The sequence below is a fragment of the Amblyomma mixtum genome, chromosome 8, assembly GCF_055824585.1.
Source record: "Amblyomma mixtum isolate Tamu chromosome 8, ASM5582458v1, whole genome shotgun sequence".
Classification (NCBI taxonomy): Eukaryota; Metazoa; Arthropoda; class Arachnida; order Ixodida; family Ixodidae; genus Amblyomma; species Amblyomma mixtum.
In genome coordinates, this window is record NC_143019.1 from 148,192,123 (window position 1) to 148,217,985 (window position 25,863).

Consider the following 25,863-nt stretch of genomic DNA (forward strand, 5'->3'; position numbering starts at 1 on the left):
GAGTGAGCGCCTATAACCGGTGGGATCCCACCGTGATGCTAGCGAATGCGATCTTCTATCTTAGTGGCACGGCCCGGGTCTGGTACGAAACCCACGAAGAAGAACTGACGAGCTGGGACACTTTTCAAGAAAAGCTCCGTACTTTGTTTGACAGACCCGATGACCGGAAGCTCTCCGCGAAGAAGCAGCTCGCGTCGCGCGCCCAGTCAGTCGTCAACCGAAAGCTATGTGGCATATATCCAAGATGTCTTGGCGCTTTGCCACAAGGTCGACGCCGCCATGACCGAGTCCGACAAAGTGAGCCATATTCTGAAAGGGATTGCGGATGATGCTTTTAACTTACTGGTTTGCAAAGACTGCACCACCGTGGACGCAATCATAAAAGAATGCCGTCATTTCGAACAGGTTAAAAGCCGCCGAATTCCACAGCAGTTCTCTCGGCTCCCTAATACTGCCGCTACTTCTTCCTGTGAGGAACACCGCGCCTCATCCCGCGCCTCATCCGATGAACCCCGTTACCGGCACTGTGACCCGCATCGTTCGCCGCGAACTGGAAGCCCTTGCGCCTGTTCTGCCCCGTCCGACCGCACCTGATAACTCTCTACCCACCGTGTCGCTGATTCAGGCCGTCGTGCGTCCGGAACTCGCTAACCTGAACCTTCCTCCGGCTGTGTGCACCATCAGAAGCCCGGACACCCCCCAGCCACCTCTATCTGTTTATCGTCGCACCTATTATTCTCCGCAGCGTTATCGCAATCCAAATGAGTGGCGTACGGCAGACGACCGCCCCATCTGCTTCCGGTGTTCTCGCATTGGCCACATCGCCCGACATTGCCGCAGTCCATGGTCTTCACCAGCCCGCAACGTCTGCCCCTCCTTCTACAGTTCTACCTCAACACTCTTAGAACTAAAGGAGTGCAGAGGAGTGCCCAGAACACACTTTGAAGGAGTATTCGCTTGTCCCATATTCCACTCCTTTTTCCAGAATAAAATTACTCCCTCTGGACAAAGAGTGATCCAACACCTACTCAAGGAGTACTGTACTACTCCTGCAATAGAGTACAAGCACTCCTCAGAGGGAGTAAAGCTACCACATTGAAACAGCATCCTACTACTCTTTCAGGTAGAGTTCCAGGACTCCGTTTGTTAGAGTGACTATACTCCTTCAAGGAGTATCAGCCCAGATCTTATATTACTCCTTCCAAAGGAGTTTCACGTGTTTTCAATGTATCGTACTAATTTTCTTATTTCACATATTCTTCAGAGCAAGTTGGTCATATGTTTTGCAGGATCCACCTGCGCTACATCTACAAAAGAGTAATGAGCAAAAGGGATTATAATCTTTGAGTAGAATAATTTTTGCTCATACAACTACTTTATGGCTACACTACAGTTTGCACATTAGTATGGTGCTCTGTCTGCGTTGGGAATAACAATGGTTCAAGAAATAATGACACAAATGTACAACACTGATAACTTTTATTTCTCAAGTCATTGCTGTGATTGCTGTGGCTGCCCAAAACACGCTCGGGAGGCGCTCGCTAGGATCAAGCCCCATTAGTGTCTCAAGCAGCAGACAAGCCCGCTTTGTTTTTGGGGTGTACTTGACATTAAATGCCAAGAACACTGCCAAAAGCAAAGTAAACCCATCTACCAAATCCACCGCAGTGAGCTGTAAGCGCTCAAAAGAAACTAAGATGCTGGATGATGCCGTAGCTTGCTCGGCTGAGTGAAGGAGCTTTGGCTATGCGTGCATTTCTCTGGGTGCCTGCAAACATGAATGAAAATAATGCAAGTAAGAGTCAATTCCAATGCCCTTTTCATACTATCCTGCATATAACCCCATGAAAAAAAAGAAAGAATACAACTAGAATGTACTGATCGTGTGTGTCATGTCGCCACTAGTGTGTACCTATATTGTGACCAAGTGCAGACACCTTTCATTGCAAACCTTCATTCAGAGCTACAATTTTATGAAGCCCAATACAATTATCACTATGCTAGTCCTTTCAAAAGCTGTGTGCATGTAAAACAAGCACATATTTACCAAATGAAAATTTTAACATGAGCAAGCTCTTCTGCAAGTATCATGATCAGCCTGACTACGCCCACTGCAAGGCAAAGGCCTCTCCCATGTTCTCCAATTAACCCTGTCCTTCGCCAGCTATGTCCACCGTGTTCCTGCAAACCTTCGCCCATGGAACATTTTGCTGCTTCCTGCTACGCCTGCCTTCTCTTGGAATCCACTCCGTTACCCTTAAGGACCAGCGATTATCTTGCCTTCGTCTTACATGCCCTGCCCAAGCACCCTTCTTTCTCCTGATTTCGACCAGGATGTCTTCAACCCGCGTTTGTTCCCTCACCCACTCCGCCCGCTTCCGATCTCTTAACGTTACGCCTATCATTTCTATTTCCATAGCTCGTTGCGTTGTCCTTAACTTAAGCTGAACCCTCTTCGTTAGCCTCCACGTTTCTGCCCCATAGGTGAATACCGGTAGGATACAGCTGTTGTATACTTTTCTCTTGAGGGGTATTGAAAAACTGCCATTCATGATCTGAGAGAACCTGCCATATGCACTCCACCCCATTCATATTCCTCTAGTTATTACTCTTCATGATCCGGATCAGCGGTCACTACCTGCTCTAAGTAAATGTATTCCCTTATCACTTCCAGTCATTTCTAAAACCACACCTATTGTGCTTGACGGTTCTTGTCACATAATACATTGTGCAGTTTAAAATATAGGGTAACCTTGAATCGGGAAAACACTTAAACCAATGACAGTTTTCTTGCTGAAGAGAAATGGCTGTTACAATTCCTGTTTCTCAGATACCATTAACTGAATTTCATGCTCTAAAATAGTGAAGGAAAAATTCAAAATTTTTCATCTCAAAGAGGCAGACAACAAATTTCAGTTTGGTTTGGGTTGGTTTATGGGGTTTAACGTCCCAAAGCGACCCAGGGTATGAGAGACGCCGTAGTGAAGGGCTCCGGAAATTTCTACCACCTGGGTTCTTTAATTAAACGTGCACTGACATCGCACAGTACACGGGCCTCTAGAATTTCTCCTCCAAAGAAATTCCAGCCGCCGCGGCCGGGATCGAACCCGCGTCTTTTGGGTCAGCAGCCGAGCAAATTTCAGTTGCACATTTTTTTTTGTTTTTAATGATGCATAAGGCATTACTATGCACGGATAACCACACAGTATTCGCCTATGACTGCTAAATAATTTGTAATTAAATATCTTCTCTCTCCTGCTTCACTTTTAAAAACTGAGCAATGGCAATGGCATCAAAGGTCAGTATAAGCCAGGGGAGGCATGAGGAAAACTGCAATATAATTGCGGCTTCGTCATTCATTGTGATTCCGACTCTTAAGGCAGGCTGGCTTTAGCATTGTAACTAATTAAAACGATGAAGTAGCGATATAGTAGCTTTTTTGTGCCTTCCATAACCTATACTGAACATTGATGTCATAGCAATTGCTATGCTATTGAAACAGGGAAGAAAAGAAATCTGGTTGTAATTCTTGATGGAACAGCGCAAAACATCGGGACAAGAGACAAGCGCTGACTTACAACTGGTTTTTATTTCGAAGAAACATTGCTTCTTATACCTTCTTCACCCTCTCAAAAAGCACATGCGTCGCAACCATATCGTTCAAGCGTCCACAAAAAAGCGTAAGACAAATAATCACAGATATTTATAATCACATTTTTAACATGTCAAATTCTTTCTTAGTCAAAGCAACAGACGGCGTGCTGACACAATCGTCGCGCAGACTCGCTATCGAAGCTGCCTCGATTATTTCCCGGACTAACTGGTCTTTGTGATTAGCCAAAGCTTTGCATTTTTGGAAAACCGGTGCACAACTAGTTGAAGGGCAATCTCTGCAATGGATTCCCAGGTTCCTGCAAGCTTGCTCGAAATTATTTTTGTGTTCTAGCAGCCTTTCATTCATGCAGCTGCCAGTCTGCCCAATGTACTGTTTACCGCAAGTCACTGGCAACGAATAAACAAGGCCTTCGGTGCACTCCACAAAGGGGGTTCGATGCTTTATCGTGCATCCCTGCTTCTTTTTGGTCGGATCGGAGTTGACTCGTCTGCACAGACTTTTGAGTTTATTAGGAGCAGTCATCACTACATTCACGCCAGCTTTTCGACCTATGCCTTTCAGGCGATGGGAAATATTGTGAAGATACGGAATTGCTACTACCGGCCTCCTTTCTTTCTGTTTCTGTGCATCATCTTGCTGCTCGGGCCTAGCCTGCATCAGGTGCGAGGGGTAACCCGAGTTGCCAAGCCGTTCCGCCTGGCGAAGAAAGCTCACATTCATTTTGTGAACACAGGATTTCCTCAAGGCATTCGTGAAGCACAAGTTCACAATAGCCCTCTTGGTCAGCTTAGAGTGAGCTGATTGGAAGGGCATTGACGCTTTCTCCGCTCTGGGCTCATAGGCCCAGCAGGCGTGCCCTCTAGTGAACTCAACTCTCAGGTCTAAAACCTGAGTGACCCTTGAGCAGGAAGCTCGTGCGTGATAATAAGTGGCTGCAAAGCCTGCGCAAAGCGACCCACCTCCTCCATTACTGCTTCTAGCGTATTCGCCCTTTGGCCATCACAAAGAACTAGGTAGTCATCAACGTACCTAAATACCTTTTTAACACTAGTACCTGCAAGGGTTACGTTCAGGAACCTGTCTTTTCGCGCCAAGTACAAATCACTGAGTAGAGGCGCGATACATGAACCAATGCAAACACCGCGTTTCTGGAGATACACTTTTTCCTCCCAACAGACGTAAGTTGACCTGAGGTACACTACTAATAGCTCCAGGAACCCTCTAATAGACATTCCGCAGGCGTTTTGAAATGCAACAGCACCATGCGTATCTATGCATTCTTCTACAGACACCATCAGCTCGTCATGCGGTATGGAATAATACAAATCTTTTACATCAACTGAGCATGCGGCAAAGGCACTGGTAGAATTGTCAGTTAAAAATCTAGCTATATCGTCCGAAGATTTCACCTGAAATGGGTCGTCAATTGTTAGTAGTTTTAATTTTGCTTGCAAGAAGACACCAAGAATCTTTTGCCACGTCCCTCCCTCAGAAATTATTACCCTCAAGGGCCAGTCTGGTTTGTGAGTTTTTACAGTGAAAAACGCGTCCAAGTTAGACTTCTTGCAAGTTTTTATGCCTCGAAGGAGGTAGTCAAGTTTAAGTTCTTTGCATAGCTTCATAGCAGTTACCTTTGCTTTCCTAACAGCTGATGTCTTGTGCTCGTCAAAAACAGAGCTGATGGTTTCTAACGCCTTAGTTTTGTACAAGTCCTTGGAAATCACAGCAAAGCCCCCCTCTTTGTCAGAGGTCAGCAACGCAAGGGAATTGTCTTTCAAGTACCTTACAGTACGTCCCACTGGGAGATTCCTCTCGCAGAGCTGGTAGCGGCCAACGACGTCGGCTCCGTCTGAAATACACCTTGCACTTTCCGACTCAGGGCTTGCCTTGGCAACGCGCCGCACCATGGCAAGAAGCTCCGGTGTTGTCTTCTTCGGTTGGATGGCAAACTTAGGCCCAAGGCTAAGCACCTCGTGGACCGGTTGTGGCAGAACATCCACACCAAGCGTGTGGATCTTGTTTTCTTGGCTTTGTTCGGTCATGCCTCTTCTCCTTTCATTGTAGTCAGCGCGCAGCAAGGTGCAAGGAAAGTGCAAGGTGTATTTCAGACGGAGCCGACGTCGTTGGCCGCTACCAGCTCTGCGAGAGGAATCTCCCAGTGGGACGTACTGTAAGGTACTTGAAAGACAATTCCCTTGCGTTGCTGACCTCTGACAAAGAGGGGGCCTTTGCTGTGATTTCCAAGGACTTGTACAAAACTAAGGCGTTAGAAACCATCAGCTCTGTTTTTGACGAGCACAAAACATCAGCTGTTAGGAAAGCAAAGGTAACTGCTATGAAGCTATGCAAAGAACTTAAACTTGACTACCTCCTTCGAGGCATAAAAACTTGCAAGAAGTCTAACTTGGACGCGTTTTTCACTGTAAAAACTCACAAACCAGACTGGCCCTTGAGGGTAATAATTTCTGAGGGAGGGACGTGGCAAAAGATTCTTGGTGTCTTCTTGCAAGCAAAATTAAAACTACTAACAATTGACGACCAATTTCAGGTGAAATCTTCGGACGATATAGCTAGATTTTTAACTGACAATTCTACCAGTGCCTTTGCCGCATGCTCAGTTGATGTAAAAGATTTGTATTATTCCATACCGCATGACGAGCTGATGGTGTCTGTAGAAGAATGCATAGATACGCATGGTGCTGTTGCATTTCAAAACGCCTGCGGAATGTCTATTAGAGGGTTCCTGGAGCTATTAGCAGTGTACCTCAGGTCAACTTACGTCTGTTGGGAGGAAAAAGTGTATCTCCAGAAACGCGGTGTTTGCATTGGTTCATGTATCGCGCCTCTACTCAGTGATTTGTACTTGGCGCGAAAAGACAGGTTCCTGAACGTAACCCTTGCAGGTACTAGTGTTAAAAAGGTATTTAGGTACGTTGATGACTACCTAGTTCTTTGTGATGGCCAAAGGGCGAATACGCTAGAAGCAGTAATGGAGGAGGTGGGTCGCTTTGCGCAGGCTTTGCAGCCACTTATTATCACGCACGAGCTTCCTGCTCAAGGGTCACTCAGGTTTTTAGACCTGAGACTTGAGTTCACTAGAGGGCACGCCTGCTGGGCCTATGAGCCCAGAGCGGAGAAAGCGCCAATGCCCTTCCAATCAGCTCACTCTAAGCTGACCAAGAGGGCTATTGTGAACTTGTGCTTCACGAATGCCTTGAGGAAATCCTGTGTTCACAAAATGAATGTGAGCTTTCTTCGCCAGGCGGAACGGCTTGGCAACTCGGGTTACCCCTCGCACCTGTTTGTATCTGTTGCCAAGCGGATGAAAAAGCACCTGATGCAGGCTAGGCCCGAGCAGCAAGATGATGCACAGAAACAGAAAGAAAGGAGGCCGGTAGTAGCAATTCCGTATCTTCACAATATTTCCCATCGCCTGAAAGGCATAGGTCGAAAAGCTGGCGTGAATGTAGTGATGACTGCTCCTAATAAACTGAAAAGTCTGTGCAGACGAGTCAACTCCGATCCGACCAAAAAGAAGCAGGGATGCACGATAAAGCATCAAACCCCCTTTGTGGAGTACACCGAAGGCCTTGTTTATTCGTTGCCAGTGACTTGCGGTAAACAGTACATTGGGCAGACTGGCAGGTGCATGAATGAAAGGCTGCTAGAACACAAAAATAATTTCGAGCAAGCTTGCAGGAACCTGGGAATCCATTGCAGAGATTGCCCTTCAACTAGTTGTGCACCGGTTTTCCAAAAATGCAAAGCTTTGGCTAATCACAAAGACCAGTTAGTCCGGGAAATAATCGAGGCAGCTTCGATAGCGAGTCTGCGCGACGATTGTGTCAGCACGCCGTCTGTTGCTTTGACTAAGAAAGAATTTGACATGTTAAAAATGTGATTATAAATATCTGTGATTATTTGTCTTACGCTTTTTTGTGGACGCTTGAACGATATGGTTGCGACGCATGTGCTTTTTGAGAGGGTGAAGAAGGTATAAGAAGCAATGTTTCTTCGAAATAAAAACCAGTTGTAAGTCAGCGCTTGTCGTCCCGATGTTTTGCGCTGTTCCATCAAGAATGAATAACCAACATGCCCAAGCTGCTGTCCTGGTTGTAATTATTTAGCGATTGGAGACGAATACTATGCAACAATTCTATGTATACGAATGCCCAGCACGTCACTACAAAGAACACACATAACCAAAAATTTGGTGTTTATACTCATTTAAGGTAATACTACTTCCCACGCAAGAACACGACAGCCATGTGTAAACTTTTTGCTTTCATAGTAATAAAATCTATCCAACGACAAGTTAGGCGCAGCATGCCTGCTCTTTATAAATATGCAATACTGACAATGTTTGACACTAGCATTCGGCATGAACGAGATAACTGTGATTACTTCGCACATTACGTGCCAGTCCATACTATTATGCACAATTTAGATTTGCAAATGTAATGTGTAATTCTCTCTGACTGCCACGTTAGTGCACTGCAAACCAATGAAGTTGCCTTGCATTTGCAATGTTCTCCCTACTTTTATGCAACACTGATCACTTCAGTATATCTGCATCGTTCTGTTAGACGGCCACGGGATAGCTAGAATTAAGGCTATTTTATGTGATGGAAACCATTGACTAGACAACAAAGAAGAAAAGCCTCAACTACTGTCCTGGTGCTGGGACGTCTAATAAGAGCTCAGAAAGACTCGGTTTCAATACGCCAAACCCTCCGCATAATATTACCCTGTGCGAAAATACCCCACCCCACCCTAGCTTAATTTCTGTCCACATGCACCAAGGCTCACTGCACCTGTTATAAATATTGCCCTAAATATTGCAATCAAGCTGCCCGTGTATGCATAGGCTCTCTGTGCATCGAGAAAGAAAGAAGTTGTTAGGAATGTTTCACACCAAAAACAGAAAAAAAGGCAGCCTGTTTCTCAGAAACAGCTAAGAGCATGAAATGGTGTGTCCAAAAAGATTAGGCTACTTTGTACTTATTTATGACAACGAGAACTGTCAGAGCTGCGCTTTCAAAAATTCAGGAGCTTTGTGCACAAACGTAGCTTCCGTATGCACGTCTTGCAGCACCAACGCTTCCGAATTGAAACGACCGATGAATATGCACAGGAAAAAGCAAATAGAGAGCGCTTGAATTTAAAAGAAAAGCTACCTTGCACAATCAGAAATTTCACGACAGAACCTTCCAAACAGTGACGTGTACTGGTTGCGGTATACCGAATATATACCTAGCAAATAAGTGTGCGCTTTGTTAACGAGCGGGATTCTGTGGCGGCAATGCTACAGCTCCAATTCCGAAAACCTAATGCTGCAGAAATTGAGTTTTCAAAATACGTGCGAATGCACGATACACTTTTGCACGCATTTAGAACTTTCAGTTGTGAAACACAGACAACGAATCTTGTGTATGCGTCTTCCTTGGCTGGTAAAAAAATTCTATAAGTCTCCAGTTTGCCTGTGTACTCCACAAATTCTAGGATCCCTGTCCGCTACATGTCAAATTTCACTGAAGCGAAAGTAATACAACCGACAGCTGATGATCTGCTAGGGCAACAGGATTTCAAAAGTTTGAGAAGGGCAGTGGGAGTCCAATCCAGGTGGAGTAATGAAATTTGACTAGTAACAGACAGGGATCCTCCAATCTGTGGAGGACACCGGCAAATTGGAGACTTACGGAGGAATTTTTTTACCCGCCAAGGAACACGCATACACAAGAGAGAACCACAGAGGACTACGGCTTTTACCAGCCCTTGTCCTGTGCGGTTCTGTCTTGTGTATGCGTCTTTTTTGGCTGGTAAAAAAATTCTTCCATAAGTCTCCAATTTGCCTGTGCCCTCAACAAACCGCAGGATCCCTGTCCACTACTAGTCAAATATTTCAACTCCACCTGGCTTGGACTCCCACCGCCCTTCTCTGTGGAGAAAGGGTGACAGCAGCTGGCAAAGGACAAGGTTAACTGCAGATCAACTGGGGAAGCATTATCCTGCACTGATTTTGACGGCAGGTTCACAAGACAAACAAAATCAACTCGAGGAGCGGGGTGCACATCATGCGACTGAATGTCAATGGCCAGTGAAAATGGCACCAGCACTGTGGAATGCAGATGCAGAAAACGAGACGCATTTTTTTGTCAACTTTGAGTAGCAGTCTACTGCAATTTTAACGAGCAAAGCTCTCAAGTATGGCAACACTGGCACTTTTTGTTTTACTGGGGTGAGGGTCGTCGTGAGGGTTGAAGTCCATATTTCTTTTCCATCCACTGTGTTAATTGCGAGCTATGTTTACCTAATAGGGGCTGGGCATCTAACATCACCGTTATTTCTTTGCAGCAGTTAAAACAATACAGCATACATTTTATAACATGCTTAACGAATTTTTGGGAGCAGCATGCTTTTACCCTTCTACTATTTGTTGCTACTGAATCAGTTTGGCGTTGACAAAAGATCTGTAATAAGGAGTAATTACTCATTGACATCCACTCGAGCACAGCCAAATGGCTACAAAGGAAAGCTATACAGCTTTCACAGAAACTTCGTAGTTAAAGAAAGATTCGTCCTGGTCCGGTGTTCGAACTCAGAACCACCACTTCACAGGAGCAGTCGCTCTATCAATTTGTCCAACCTGGACGGCAAGCTTATGGTAGGGCGAGAGCGAAGTGATCAATAACTCGAGTGGGAACTGTGTTGGTCCAATGTTTTAGGACCCCTAAAACATTGGACAAACTCAGTTCCCGCTTCATGTTACCTCTAAAACATTGGACAAACTGAGTTCCCGCTTCATGTTACAATACTGAGTGACATTTTGGTCTATACACCAGAAATACCGGTAAAGCATCATGATAGAACACAATGTTTTTTTAAAGGGATAAAGGAATATGTTCGTCCTTTCAGAGGGCACATATGCATAAGAGGCAACATGTGTGAAATAGTCTCTGCACCTGAAGCAGTGTAAATTCCATTATGTTAACAGCAGCAGTCAAAAGCTTCATGAGCGACTATTTCATACAGATCATGTAATTACATTCATGTAATTCAGGATCAGATTCATGTGATTATACAGGGAGGTACTGCTGCTAAGTGCACGTAGAGCTCTGCATGCATTTCTAAACCCGGCTGTGAGCCTATGTCTACGAAATTTTTCTAAATAGGCAGGTAAGGTATGCATCACTGGAAAACAATACCTACCACAAACAGCTGAGGAGAGATAGCACAGCCAAAAGCTGGAAGCACGAATGGCCCAGTAGATACTGGCAGCTGGCAACTGCAAATAAATATGTCAGAGCAACTGTTGTCAGTGGCCGTAACAATGTCATGAATGACAAGAGAAGAAATTGTCTACTGCTTCATAAATTAGAATAAGGTAGTAACATAGGAACACAAAAAGCAATGAGAGGGCCCATGACAAAAGAAATGAACAGATTGTATGTGATGCACCGATATACATTTTTTCAGTAGATTTACATGACTGTCACACCCGCATAGAAAGATGAGCAGGCTGGAATACCACTATTTTTATGCATGATGAAAAGAGCGTAACTATTCGAATATAGCATGCACAGGATTTTATTACTACTAGGGTGCTTTGCAGCAGCACCGAAGGTATTTTTAAATTGAACGTAGCGACCAGTAGACCCGTCTGCTTTGCACAAATGATGAGAGGATGGAAAAGGCATGCATTCATTAGCAAGAAGGACGATATCTCACATCACAGCATGAAACGAAAATTGGTATTGCATTTAACAAATCTGCACAGAAATAAAAACTGCCTAGTGGCAATGCAAGTAAGAGCAAGGGAAAAAAATACCGAAGAAAACTGGTGAGTGTGGTGCAGGGAGGTCTGTGGGTAGGGTCTCGTGCCTGGGAATAGTTCCGAGCGCGGAGAATCGCCGGCAGCACAGCTGGTGGCAGTCAACCAAGAATAAATAAGAGAAAGTGAAAATCAATAACAAACCATCACCGATATAGCGAACGACTTGAAAGCGGGCCGCACAAACGAGGGATATAGCAAAAAGCTTGAAATCCTAAATAAGTGCGCAGGGCTGATCCCGGGCTGGCGTTGCATATGTCTCCTCGCCCAACGCCGCCTCTCCTCCTCCTCTTCTCTTCTCCGTTCCTTCTTTCACGCGCGCGGCGGGGGGGGGGGGGGGGGGGGGGGGGGGGGGGGGGGGAACAGGGCTTCCTTCTCTTACCACCACCCTCTCTCCTCCAGAGCCTCATCGCATCTCCAGCTCTGCGTGCTACCACGGCGCTCTCGCGGGCTTGCTGCCGCCGGCCTGGCGTTGCATAAGTCAATGCTCACGCGCGCTTCAACGAAACGTCTTGATACTGCTACTCGGGGTTCAACAGACCCCTGCGATGACAAAACGCCGGCTGTAAGCCGCCCTAGGCTAATATCGCATCTCCAGCGCTGCGTGCTACCACGGCGCCATCGCGGGCTTGCTGCCGCCGGCCTGGCGTTGCATAAGTCAATGCTCACGCGCGCTTCAACGAAACGTCTTGATACTGCTACTCGGGGTTCAACAGACCCCTGCGATGACAAAACGCCGGCTGTAAGCCGCCCTAGGGTTCAAAAGCGCGCGTGATCATTGACTTATGCAACGCTAGGCCGGCGGCAGCAAGCCCGCGAGAGCGCCGTGGTAGCACGCAGCGCTGGAGATGCGATATTAGCCTAGGGCGGCTTACAGCCGGCGTTTTGTCATCGCAGGGGTCTGTTGAACCCCGAGTAGCAGTATCAAGACGTTTCGTTGAAGCGCGCGTGAGCATTGACTTATGCAACGCCAGGCCGGCGGCCGGCGGCAGCAAGCCCGCGATGGCGCCGTGGTAGCACGCAGCGCTGGAGATGCGATATTAGCCTAGGGCGGCTTACAGCCGGCGTTTTGTCATCACAGGGGTCTGTTGAACCCCGAGTAGCAGTATCAAGACGTTTCGTTGAAGCGCGCGTGAGCATTGACTTATGCAACGCCAGGCCGGCGGCAGCAAGCCCGCGAGAGCGCCGTGGTAGCACGCAGCGCTGTAGATGCGATGAGGCTCTCGAGGAGAGAGGGTGGTGGTAAGGGAAGGATGCCCTGTTCCCCCTCCCCCCCCCCCCCCCCCCCCCCCCCCCCCCCCGCCGCGCGCGTGAAAGAAGGAACGGAGAAGAGAAGAGGAGGAGGAGAGGCGGCGTTGGGCGAGGAGACATATGCAACGCCAGCCCGGGATCAGCCGGCTCCCGCAGCTGTGTGATGTAGGCTCCCGAAAGTGTGAGAACAGCACACACTTGTGGAAGCCATCTCCTCGCGCTTACTGCTCCCACTGTCCTGTGAACGAATGTTATATGAGCATGCATTGTCCTAGAAGCAAGTTCCAAGAAGTGTACTGGATACATACCTTCGTAGGCAATCACATGTGCACTAAGCCTTCTTTAAACCAAGGTCGACGCAGTACGGGATTCCGGTGCTGCACAAGAGCTTCAGGCGCTTCCCGTATCTTTCGAATTGCTTAAGTTACATGCTACTTTCGTCCACAGACCGAACAAAGCCACACATTATAAAAACAGCTACAAAACTCTGCGCGACAGCACTACGCAGCAAATCAACAACAGCGCAGCGCTACTACAGTGAACTAGAATACTGTAGCGCTACGGAGCCGTACTGATGGATTGGATTGGACTGACCGCGAACTGACATCTATGATGATGGTGATAGCAGAATGCACTGGAGTTTTGATACGAATGGTTTCAATGGCAAGTTTAGCTAGCAAAACGGTGGACATGTCGCACAACTCCACTAATTTGGAGAAGTTTTATATATATAAAACTAGTCATTAGTTCTTGCAAAATTCTGCAGCACCTGCTTCTCCTCTCAGATAAATTTAGCTCGTTGGCGGCTCTTGCACTGCAGGTAGGAGTGGAATCGCACTAATTTACAAACATCTTCGCGCCAAACCCTCCAACTGATGTAAATAAAACAGTATACATACACGAAAGACGCGAATTTTCTGTGAAATAAAAAACGTCGATACTCATGGCCTGGGAAAATACTCAGCCTTACATCCTTCGGACGTACACCTCGTCTCCCATGCGGATATACAAAAGTGGACACTGTCCGTACGTCCGGCTGATGTACGAATACGGATATCCGAAATCGGATTGCGTTCGTACGTCCGATGGACGTCCGATCTCGCCAAAGGACGTTCGGATCTAGCTCGTACGTCCGACGGATATCTGTGGTTGCTTGGGTTATTCCCGCTGCAGTTGCTGAAAGCATAAATTAATTTCTTGCCTTTTCCCTCGAATGCCAAATACAACTCTTATCCGGCAATCCGTTTGCGCGGTATCAGTGTTCAACGCGGGAAAACCCAAGTCGACGCTGCGAATAATCCAAACAAGGTGCACATATCAGTACAATAGAAACATCCAGTAAACAAACGAAAACGGGAAAATACGACGAACACACATTTAGAGCGGAGGAGGAGGGGCGACGTTGCGAGGAGGTGTATGCAACGCCAACGAGGAAAGAGCCCTATCATAAGCTACCCTCTGTTTGAGCCCACACATGCTAGTGTAGTGCGCAGGAGACTTTTTTTGCAATCTAGACAGATAAATACGGAACACCCTGTACACGTACAAAAACGTGGATGCCACGCGCGAGCGCCACCCGGCCGAATTGAATAGGTATAATCAATAATTAACTGGAGACCACATTAGTGACGATGCAAATTAATAGTCGCGCGCCCTCGACCGCAACCAGCAGGCACGGCATTTTTATGTAGCCAGCCCACTCGTTTCGTGGGAAGAGAACCAGCGTTTATGCATTTTGTTGGAATTCAGTGGCCGTTTTCCCATCGCGCGTTCAGCATCACTGTTTCTGTTCTGCAAGCTAAGAGAAGAAGCAGCCGAAGACGAAACACAGATAAACAGCTCTCGGACTGAATGTGTAGGCGTGCACCGTGGGCGCAACGAAAAAGCACGGTGTGGAGCTGCAAATAAAGCACTGGCTGAGCGTGGGCGTCGCTCAGCGGTTGCTAGGGAGTGACGACAGTCGCGTCTCTTTACGTCACCTCCCAAGGCAACAAGCTACCTTGGTTTAGTGGTTTAGCGAGAATCAATCGGAGCTGCTACTGCTGCGGAGCAGCTTTGCTTGAGTGGGCCGGTTTCCCGCCGATGTCTAGCCAAGCCGAGCCGAGCTGGTCAAAACTATAGTGCAGGTAGTACGTACAGTGCAGGCGGTGGTCGGCACATTTACTTCGGGGGACCGAGTGTGCGGCGGGAAGACCCCACTTCCAGCGTTAGCGCGGCTGCTGTTATGCTCATCGCCACGAGCCTGTTGGTCGAGGTTTTCTTGACGGCGTTTCTAATCGCGTACACCGAAGCTGTCACATGGCACGAACTGAAGGTGAGTACCCGATCCTGCTCATGTCCTTCGAAGGGAATTTAGTTTGATTCAGGTCAGAGCTGCTCCCATCTTGATCCAAGTATGCACTTGCTTGAAGAACGCAGTCACGTAAAGGGGACTGCGGGCGCCCGCTATGTACCACTGCGTGCACGGCAGCACTTTAGGTTTTGTTCTCCCATGTTCTGACTGTGCTCGTACGTTGCGGACATGTGCTGGCTATCGCATCCTATCTTGATGGAACAGCGCAAAACATCGGGACAAGAGACAAGCGCTGACTTACAACTGGTTTTTATTTCGAAGAAACATTGCTTCTTATACCTTCTTCACCCTCTCAAAAAGCACATGCGTCGCAACCATATCGTTCAAGCGTCCACAAAAAAGCATAAGACAAATAATCACAGATATTTATAATCACATTTTTAACATGTCAAATTCTTTCTTAGTCAAAGCAACAGACGGCGTGCTGACACAATCGTCGCGCAGACTCGCTATCGAAGCTGCCTCGATTATTTCCCGGACTGTGTCGAAATTATTTTTGAAATGAAAGGCTGCTAGAACACAAAAATAATTTCGAGCAAGCTTGCAGGAACCTGGGAATCCATTGCAGAGATTGCCCTTCAACTAGTTGTGCACCGGTTTTCCAAAAATGCAAAGCTTTGGCTAATCACAAAGACCAGTTAGTCCGGGAAATAATCGAGGCAGCTTCGATAGCGAGTCTGCGCGACGATTGTGTCAGCACGCCGTCTGTTGCTTTGACTAAGAAAGAATTTGACATGTTAAAAATGTGATTATAAATATCTGTGATTATTTGTCTTATGCTTTTTTGTGGACGCTTGAACGATATGGTTGCGACGCATGTGCTTTTTGAGAGGGTGAAGAAGGTATAAGAAGCAATGTTTCTTCGAAATAAAAACCAGTTGTAAGTCAGCGCTTGTCTCTTGTCCCGATGTTTTGCGCTGTTCCATCAAGAATGAATAACCAACATGCCGAAGCTGCTGTCCTGGCATCCTATCTGTTTGCCGCGCATCGTTTTAGCCGAAATTAAACTGCGTAGTCCATGTTTACGCTGTTCTTCTGAGATGTCACAGAGTGCGCGCTATCGGTGCCCTGTTATGAATGTTCCAAGCAGTGATGAACATTTGTTTTATTTTAACGCAGTGATCCGGCTCCGATTGTCAAACTGTGGTAAAAGCAGAAATAGAGGCCACGTGTCAGAAGTTTTTGGCGATGCAGTAATTTCGGATGCGCACATCCAAATGTGCTGCATTTCTGATCAGCTCCGCAGAACGAAGAGTGAGCTGCCGCTTTGAGGGCACTCGCAGGCGGCTTGCACAACCGCGTCTGTGGAAGCGTGCACGCATGGGCGCGTATCGCATATGCGGCAGTTGCGCGGTTTTGCAGCGCCTCTCGCAGAGAGCTTGCTCGGGCACACCTCTTGGAAGGCGGAGGTTGCCAAGCCACAGCGAAGATGAAGCGAAGCACATGGCAGGGTACACACTGACTGATCATCCTGAGTCAAGGCAACGTTGCCAGCGAATCGCAGATGGTATTCCCATTTCAAGCTCCGGGATACCTCCTGTAAAAAGGCATTTGTAAGCTGCTGCGGTGGCTCAGCAGCTACGGCGCTCGGCTGTTGACCCGAAAGACGTGGGTTCGATCCCGGCCGCAGTGGCTGAATTTCGATGGAGGCTAAATTGTAGAGGCTGTGTGATGTCAGTGCACGAACCCCAGGTGGTCGAAATTTCCGGAGCCCTTCACTGCGGCGTCCCTCATAGCCTGAGTCGCTTTGGGGCATTAAACTCCAATAAACCAAACCAAACCATTGCATATACAGTGTGGATAGTTTTTCTAGCACAATCTCTGCTCCATCCTTCAACAGATCTGCTGTTATCCTCACCAGCTGCTTTTCCCCTCTGCATTGCTCCCAAGGTTTTCTTTGCTTCCCCTTTTGTTAGTGGCGGGATGTTCCCTGCATGACACCTTCCTTTATGGAGGACCATGTTTAGACATCTTTCAGTATTGTTACGCAACAGTCCTCACTGTGTGCTACTGCCTCTTTCACTCAGTAGATGAACTGCAAAATGCGATCAATGAGTTAGACCGGCAGAGGATAATGGTAGGTCTGAAACTTGTTATGCAGAAAGCCAAAGTAATGTTTAACAGTCTTGCAAGGAAACAGTAGTTTACAATTGTTGGCAAGGTGCTGGAAGTAGTAAGGGAATACGTCTACTTAAGGCAGGTAGTGACCGAAGATCCGGATTACAAGAATGAAGTAACTGGAAGAATAAGAGTGGATTGGAGTGCATATGGCAGGTTCTCTCAGATCATGAATGGCAGTTTACCAATATCCCTCAAGAGAAAAGTATACAACAGCTGTATCTTACCGGTGCTCACCTATGGGGCAGAAATGTGGAGGCTAACAAAGAGGGTTCAGCTTAAGTTAAGGACAGCTCAGTGAGCTATGGAAAGGAAAAACGTTAAGAGACAGGAAGAGGGCAGAGACATCAATGACTTACTGAAATGCCTTCAGAAGAGCAAGTTGCTGGGCTAGTTGGTGTTGTTGCATCGTGGTGGAGCAGCGCAAAGGACGGGACACAGCGCCTGTGTCCCGTCCTCCCTTGCTTCTTGTGTCCCGTCCTTTGCGCTGCTCCACCACGATGAAATGCCTTGACTGGTTGCTTTGTTTATGCTGCTTTGTTTATGCTGGACATTGTTTATGCTGATGACAATATTACCATTTTTTCCTACGATAGTGATGTACCTGCACTAACAGCAAACTTAGATGCTGATCTCTTGAATATTGACCCTTTCACTGCCACTCCCGAGATAACTTGGGCTACCACATGTGCACACCCCCTGCCTCTCCCGAGTATACTCGTTTTGGCTTGTGAACTCGCTCCCTGCCGCTCCCGATTATACTCGTGTAGAAAAAAAAAAAAGATGCACACATGTCGTGCCGTCTATGGAGAGGCCCCAGAAATTCATAAAACTTGTAGGGTAAATTTTACTCAACAGATGGCGCGCATAGCTTCGTTTTGGTCTCAGCACAGCAGCCATGTGAGGCAGTGTGCGCTTTGACAGACGAAGAAATTCCAGAACTGCTTATGAATGCGGGGTCCAGTGATAAGGAGAACGAGGAAGCAGCCCACCTGAGTGCCTTGTCTGGTGACCGAAAAATCTGCACAAGGAGAGGAAATCCGATGGGCCAGATTGGTGCTGGAAGGTACAACTGATATATCTAAAATTACCCTGAATAAAAATGTCCAACAGAGCATTTCAGGGCGTTACTAGCAAAAAATTTCCAGGAAAATGACATGCGAAAAAAACCCTGGCAGGGTTTGTGCAGCTGTGAGTGAAAAAACCTGGCAGTCAAAAGGTTAATGTTCGGTACCAAAATAGCCATTTACAAAGCAACCAAATGAAAACAGCTTTATATTTTTCTACTCCCGAATCTAGTCCACCATTTAGTGCAGTGAGAACTGTACATGAAAGGAAGTAAGGAAATACAGGCCTTCATAGTTATTTAACTTGAAATATTTTTATGAAGGCAAGTACCGCTCGAGATTTCTTCCTTTTATGTCTCACGTTCAGAGCACTAAATAGGTGTTGTTGGTTGTTCGTTGGGGTGGGTTTTGTTGGTATATAGTTTTTGTTTTGTTTTTAGTTTCTCTGTTTCTGACTGCTTTTGCTTTGAATGTAGGACATTGAAAAGACAGAGCTGAGAAAGGGGGCGATGCAGGACCCAATACATATGCCATCCTTCTGTACATATTCTGTACCTTCATGCTTTATGACAGTCGATGACAGGTAAAATGAAACAAGATTTGAAAAGCTTTCAATTGACATTCCAATAGAATTGTGAAATGGCAGTGGGGTTGCACTCTCAATGCAGTCGTGCAACGCGACTTGTCTCGTGTGTTCACTAAGCGCTGGCAAATATGATTCCAAATGCTTTCCGACTAGCCTGAGTTTCTGCCTTAATTCTGCGATTGTGCTGTTTATTTTCATGCTGATTTCCGGCCACTGGCTGGATTCAGGGTGCTGTGTTGTCACATGCTTGAGCTGGGTATCATGCCTCCTTTCCGTCTAATAAATAGTTGGTAGCGTGTTGTTGTTTGCGTGTCGTCGTGCCGCCATTCATTTCACGATTCGAAAGCTGACATTACACCGTTATCATTAGCCAGTTAAAGTGCATTTGCGATTTTAGAGCGCAGCTCTTTGGCGCCCGTTTCTGTGTTTCGCGTTGCCGTTGTAACAGGCAGCTGTGAAAGCTGTGAAAGCAATGGAGCGGGAGCTTGGAAAGGAGAGAGCTAAAGTGCAAATTCCTGCCATCCTTAGCAGCTGGGGGGGGGGGGCAGCTGTGCATAGCAACCGTGGCGTCACACACAAGCGGTAGAACGAGCGCGCGCGCATCGGCGGTGGCAGCTGCACCACTGCTCCATCGCCACACGTCTCATTGCAGTCGAGTGAGATGCATGGCTCCGAAGCGGCGAAGTGATTCCACGCCAAGCGGTTCAGAGAAGCGGCAGTGGGTTGACCCCAAGGCTTTTTGCCTTGTACCTTTTCTGCTCATCCCACCCCTTATGTAATACCCCTCGAGGGGTTTTTAAGGTAATAAAATGAAATGAAAATGAAATGAAATGAAGCACACTTTAGAATTTACAAAGTGTCTTCGGTAATTTTTTGAAGAAAGGAAGTGCGCAGTGTCTGTCTCCCACAGCTGCGAAGCCAATAGAGCTGGGGCCTGGAAAGCAGAGGGTAAAATCTGTAAATTTGCTTTTGAGGAAAGGAAATGCGCAGTATCTGTCTCACACATCTCGGTGGACACCTGAACCAGAGGGAAGGCTATGACATGGCGGCTGCATGCTTTGGCATTGACAACGTTGTGGCAGAAACGCTGCCACCTGCCAGGGTGGGGGGGGGCGGGACTTTAATGTAGATATAAAGACGAGCGGGAATTTCTTACCACTTATACGGGAGAACATCCCGTTCCTCTCGCTCGTAATGGCTCCCATAGCTGCGACAACCTCGCGAAATACTTGTGCAGACCTCGTCTTTGAGAACCGGGCATTGGGGCAGCAAGTCGAGTATATGTCCATCTATTTCCCCGTCCACAAAACTTCCTTCCTGACAGTCAAGAACTAGCCCCGCTTTCCATTCTGTTGGAGTCAAGAACTGTCTGTGGAGTGTTTCTGGAAGAAGGAATATGTGTGAAAAATAATAAGTTGTCTGTAATTGATGCTTGCTCGAATTCCTTGCCTCAGTCTGTCGAAACAGCTGCACTCAAATTTCGCATCAGGAAGCAATTTTTTCTGCTCCGGGTCGGGCACCAAATGATTCCCGGTGCACAAGAAGACCGGTGTGTTTTCTGTCAGTCTTTCTTGTGTGCCGGAAATCATTGGATTTTTCTGCCATCGTGCGCATCAACATTAAATACATCACACTGACTGGAGGTGGGAGAAGTAAAGTGCCATAATTTCTCTGGAACTGTGGTAATGAAAATTTGTAGTGATTTACCGCAATATCGTTGTTTATCGGCACATATTTGACTTCTAAGCAAGATGAAGATGTCAATTTTTTTTTTGACCGACTTCACACCTTCGATTTTCAATTTTTTCTTTAGCTGTTTCAGTTGCCTTTGGAGCTGTGAAGCCCTCCGGGGTTTCTTGCCTGCTTTCTTTTTCGTTATCAGCGGGACAATACGGTCAGTGCACTCTGTCATTAATTTTTTCAACTTGCACCAAAGGGAATGCACATCATTTGTGCTTCTTGAAAAGGCATCCATGTTAATTGAAAGAGTGTACACATCATCAGCTGGAGAGTAGTTCTGATAAGATGAATATTTAGGTTTGTTATGCACTGATCAGCGATACGGCCTTGTGGTCCGATATTCCATGCACTGTGTGACATTTTGTTTGGGCAGTAAATGATCTGCTGACAAAAAAGAGGTCAAGCATTGACTGAAAATTACCCTGCATTCCGGTATTTGCTTCCACAATTTCCAATAAGTCGAAGGCAAAAGCAATGTCCAGCATAGCTTCACCTTGATGGTCATGCGTTTTAATGAAAAAGTTGAGCAGTCTACATCAGGCAAATTAAAATCTCCTGTCTATATAACGATTACCGGGTTTATTGTTTGTGCGCAAATATTGCCACACTTATTTCTGACACTCTACCGGCGCCCCCGTGTGGTCTGTCTTCATCCTTTGTCGTGCGCCGGACTTTGTTGTCTTCTGCTCCGTCCTAGGGTCGTTTGGCTGCGCTCTGCTCAGTCCTCTTGCCAAGTGCTGTGAGAACGCTCTACCGGCGTCCGGTGACATTTTGGCGGAGTCGCTGGGTGACGATCCATGTACGAAGAGGTCCCAGGAACCTCCAGCGCTCAGCCACATGTCCCCCTGGACACGACACCTGTCCACAAGTCAAGCCGCCGCTGAAGAGGCTTAGCCTCCGAATACAACCCCCTCACTGCACCACCCCGCACGATGACCTCTGCAGCCAGACCAGCCAGCAATCTGTGAGTTCACCACCACTACTTCTCCATGTGCCTCGTACGCCCGCGTCGTTTCATGGTGACAGGTGGATGTGGAGGACTGCTTGGACGGTTACGACAGGGTCACTGAATTCAATCTGTGGGACGAGGACCGCAAGCTTCGGAACGTCTACTTTGCCCGCCAAGACATGGTCGAAAACCACGAGTCCGCCATCCACACCTGGCAGGACATCCGGCGGCAGTTGCTGGATACGTTCAGCAGCAACGAACGGAGGGAGCGTGCTGAATTGGCTCTGCAATCCAGAGCGCAGCAGCCAAACGAGAGCGTGGCGATGTTCGTGGAGGACATGACCCGGCTTTTCAGCCTCGCTGATCCTTCGATGTCGGAAGCCAAGAAGGGGCGCCATTTGATGCGGGGAGGGAAGGAGCAGTTGTTCGTCGGGCTCGTGCGCGATCCCCCGGCTACAGTCGCCGATTTTGCAAGGGAAGCGGCAGGCATGGAGTGCGCCCTGCAACAGCGGTTTGCGCACTACGGCCGTTCCTCAAACATCACTGCTGTGGAGGGCCACATGCCGAAGCCCGGGGACGAGAACACCACCCTCCGAGAGCTCATCAGGAGTATCGTCCGTGAAGAGCTACAGAAGCTTCGCTCTGTGGAGCAGCCTCCTATAGTGTCACCGCCATTTCGGATGCTGTTCGTGGCGAGATACGCTGTACAGTACAGCCCATTCCACCTCCCCAACTGCCAGCACCCTATTTGATGACATATAGCGAGGCATTGCACAGCCCTGCACCGCCACCACTGGCGTTCTACTCTCCGGCCCCTACAGCGCCGTCCCACTGATTCCCGTATACGACAGCGCTGCCCGACGACCGCCCACCCATCACGAAGGCAAACGTGGCGCACACCGAACCACAGGCCCCTGTGCTTTCACTGAGGCGAAGCAGGCCACATCCGTTGTCACTGCCCGTACCGCCGGATTGGCCTGCGCGGCTTTTCGCCAGACGCACCTCGGCCACGCTATGGGGAATGACCCCGTGACATCGACCAGCACCTGGCGGCCAACGTCCCACCTGCGCCCACTGCCCAACGTCAGTCCAGGTCACCGTCGCCTCGACGGTTGTCTTCACCAGCCCGCCAGTCCTATGTCCGGCAGTCCTCCAGCCCGCGCTGGGAAAACTGAGGACGGCGACCCCCGGGGGTAGGGCCGCCATCACTGGACATAATGACGAACATCCTCCGCTCACCGACGTTAGTATGCGACCCGACCTCCGACCGAACGCCCCGGCGACCTTTAGACGCGCAGAGACGCCGTCAATATTGTTTCAGTTCGTCTAATACCACGCCGGTGGAATTGGGGGGCCTGCACATTGCTCCAATAATATATCTAACATTTCCATAGTATGCTGTACAAAAAATGCTCTCTGCTTTGAGTATATCACGCATTCGAAAAATTCGAAGGAATGGTTTGGACATAATGCCCCCACCTCTTAATTTTTCATACCAGTGGGAAAAAACTCAAGTGTCTGTAAAAACCGCCATTTCTAGGTCATGCAAAAGCAGAAGAGTCTCCAACTCAGTGTTTAGGACACTCCTTCTGTTAACATTTATTATTTTCGGTGTCCGAGCCGTGGCTCACAACCTTTGCGTGCAATGCATTATTAAGCAGGCAAATTTGCTCCTCCCTTTTCAGGGGATCAGGATTCTGGGTGAAGACAGAGCGGGTTCTGGAAGCTTCTGGAAGCTTACTACAGCCAGTTAAAAGTTGCGGAGTGTATTAGTGACACATCAGGCACATGTATTAGTGACACATCATTAGTGACACATTAGTGACACATCAAGGCAGAAAAAAACTTTCTGCATGCATTTTGTTGATTTGTGCCCAGGCTTGAATTGCCCTCTCTCTCGCTTCCAGCTCCCTCTTTTTTAGGCCCATGTGTACACTGCGTACATATGGAGCATTGATCCATATAAAATCAGTTGATAGTTTGTACTCTTTCCGTCTACATTGATCTTTCCAGACCTCCCGTCTAGAAAAAGCAGGTTACCCCATTGATGTCATCAGAAGTGTCACCGTGAATCTTCTACAGAAGATAAAAGAAGGCAACAAGAATAATCCAAACTTTAATGAAAGTCATTCCGTATCTTCATAGAATCTCACATAACTTGAAGAAGATAGGCCAAAGATATGATGTGAAGGTCCTTTTTTCTGCCCTCAGCAAGCTGTCTGGCTAGAAAGCATGAATCATGTAATAAGAAACATGTAAAACAATACGTTGAATGCACTACCAATGTTGTATACAGCATTCCTTTGTCTTGCGGTAGCGTATACATAGGACAAACAGGAAAGTGCTTCAACGAGAGACTGCGTGAACACAAGAGGGCTGTAAAAAACAACGAAAAACGATGCCTTCCCGAGCACGTCACCAGTCACAAATGCAAGCCATTGCTTAGAGGCACCACACTATTGGCACATGCAAAGACCAAACTCCAGAGGGAAATTATTGAGGCATGTCATATCACTAACTCCGGAGATGAATGCATTGGCACTGCATCTCTCTTACTTCTTAACAAAGAGGTGACTTTTCTACACGGACACGTGTAAATTTTACTGTGCCCAGGTTTCCATTTTATTTCTGGTCGTACTGTTGTTGGGTGGCCTAGCCTTCGATTCTTGTTTGAATTATTCATTGCAATGTGTTTTTTTTTTTTACCCTGTTGACCGGCTGTTTTTAGTGTTGTGTTTTGCCTTTTTTTGACACTGCTTTTGCTAAGATGATTTGTTTTTACGCTTTGACATGCCTTTGGTTTTGACACTGCTTTGCTACGATATGTTTAATGTCACCTTTCCTCATTTATCACCTCATGATTCTTCTGTCCTTCTTGATAGCAGTGCCGGGGGTTGTTGGAACTTTTGATGTAATCAGGCAGCCCCTGTGGTGGCAGTAGGCTGAGGTGAAATGCGCATGCGATGGTTTTTATCACTGTGTTTGACATCTAGAGTATAAATGTGTTGCTCTCTATGAGTTGGAAGTTGTGCCTTGTATGTACATGTCGTTTGTGTTTCCTTATTTTCGTCCCGTCTTTCGCGCAAGTACGTTCAAGAGAAAGCATGAAAGGAAGGGGGACGGAATGCCCAAGGTTCCTGAGAAATGGCCTCTCCACCTTTTCCTCTCATTAAAATTCCTTTCTCTCTCTCTCGCAAGGGATGAATTGAACAAAGAGAGAGAGAGAAAAGGACGGGTCCAAGCAGGGAGGTTGGGTGAAAGAAATGATAAAGCTTTGTAATCAAGTACTGGGAAGTGCTGTGGCCATGTGAAAGACCTGTTTAAATGAACTACACCAGTGCTAAAATGTACCTGACAGATTCTAAGTTTCCTCGGATATGTTGATCCCTGCAGGTTGTAAGGTTTTAAATTTGTGGACTAGGAATGCCCCTCTGTATTTCCTGTTCCTTGCAGATTTGAAGCCTGACTGAAGAATAAACAGTTTAAGTTCATTGAAGTTGTGACCGCATTGATTAAAAAGTTCCATCACTGCCTTCTGTACGTGCCCTGCTCTTTCAGTTCGATGCAGTAGAACCCCATTCATAAGTTTTTCACCAGACTTTGAAAAAAAAAACAAAAAACGTAACAGCCGTGAAACCGCAGCAGTGAGGAAAGCTCCGAAAATGAATGAAAACGGTGTAGCTTTTACTTGAAGCAATTTATTTCTGCAAAGTGAGCTTAGGACTTTAAAAAACTGAGGATGGTGGATTGCAGTTTCTTTCGCTCGCTGGAAAGCACCACGCGTTTCTCAATAGCCTGGAAGGCCGCATTGCTGTCAGCATCGCTTTGAGGTGCGACGTACTATGTACATACCTGCGGAGGAGGTCTAGAGCCGCGACAACTTCTCCAAAAATCGAATCTGCCAACTCCCAGGAATCATGCTCCTCATCGTCATCACAGTAAGGGCCGTTGTATGATCGTTTTTTTGGGTGGATCCGCCCGGCAGGCGGATGGCGGACCACCCGACCAGACAATAGGCATCCGCTCTGTCCGGCGGGCGGAAGAAAAGTTGGTCAACTTCAACTTTCGGGCGGATGAGTGGATCCACCAGGCAACCGGATTGCAGCGATTGGCTGCTTTTTACGTGACGTCTCAGGCCCGCTGTGCCTCCGCTTCTGCCGGGGCGAGGTGGCTGTCCGTCGGCTGAACTGGGGAGCGAGGCATAGGCAGCTATGCCGCGAAGCATATTATATTGGCCACATGTTGGTATTACGAGAGTTCAGAGCGACTGCGAACTTCTCCGCGTCCAGCAGTGGTGAGCGACAGTTTCCCGAGTTGAATTCTGTAATCATCGATGCTGATGGAGTTGACAG

General features: G+C 47.4%; 1 protein-coding gene and 1 long non-coding RNA gene across 5 annotated transcripts in view; one reads left to right on the top strand and one right to left on the bottom strand.

Moving 5' to 3' along the window:
• Window positions 1-1,462: 1,462 nt before the first annotated feature.
• On the bottom strand, window positions 1,463-13,261 carry LOC149334759 (uncharacterized). Its single transcript, XR_016284802.1, has 4 exons — window positions 13,007-13,261; window positions 11,445-11,538; window positions 10,826-10,901; window positions 1,463-1,768 (listed from the first exon to the last, which is right to left on the bottom strand). It is a non-coding gene; the product is annotated as an uncharacterized LOC149334759 (long non-coding RNA).
• A 1,445-nt stretch (window positions 13,262-14,706) lies between these two features.
• Window positions 14,707-25,863, top strand: part of LOC149334760 (glutaminyl-peptide cyclotransferase-like) — a 72,285-nt gene continuing 61,128 nt past the window's right edge. Inside the window, exon 1 of one of the 4 annotated variants that reach the window (XM_089555379.1) lies at window positions 14,707-15,011. In XM_089555379.1, the coding sequence (XP_089411505.1) occupies window positions 14,923-15,011 (89 nt within the window). In that variant the 5' untranslated portion in view covers window positions 14,707-14,922. Of the gene's footprint in view, window positions 15,013-25,863 lie in introns of all 4 variants that reach the window. The other 3 variants (XM_089555377.1, XM_089555376.1, XM_089555378.1) reach the window with 3 other exon arrangements.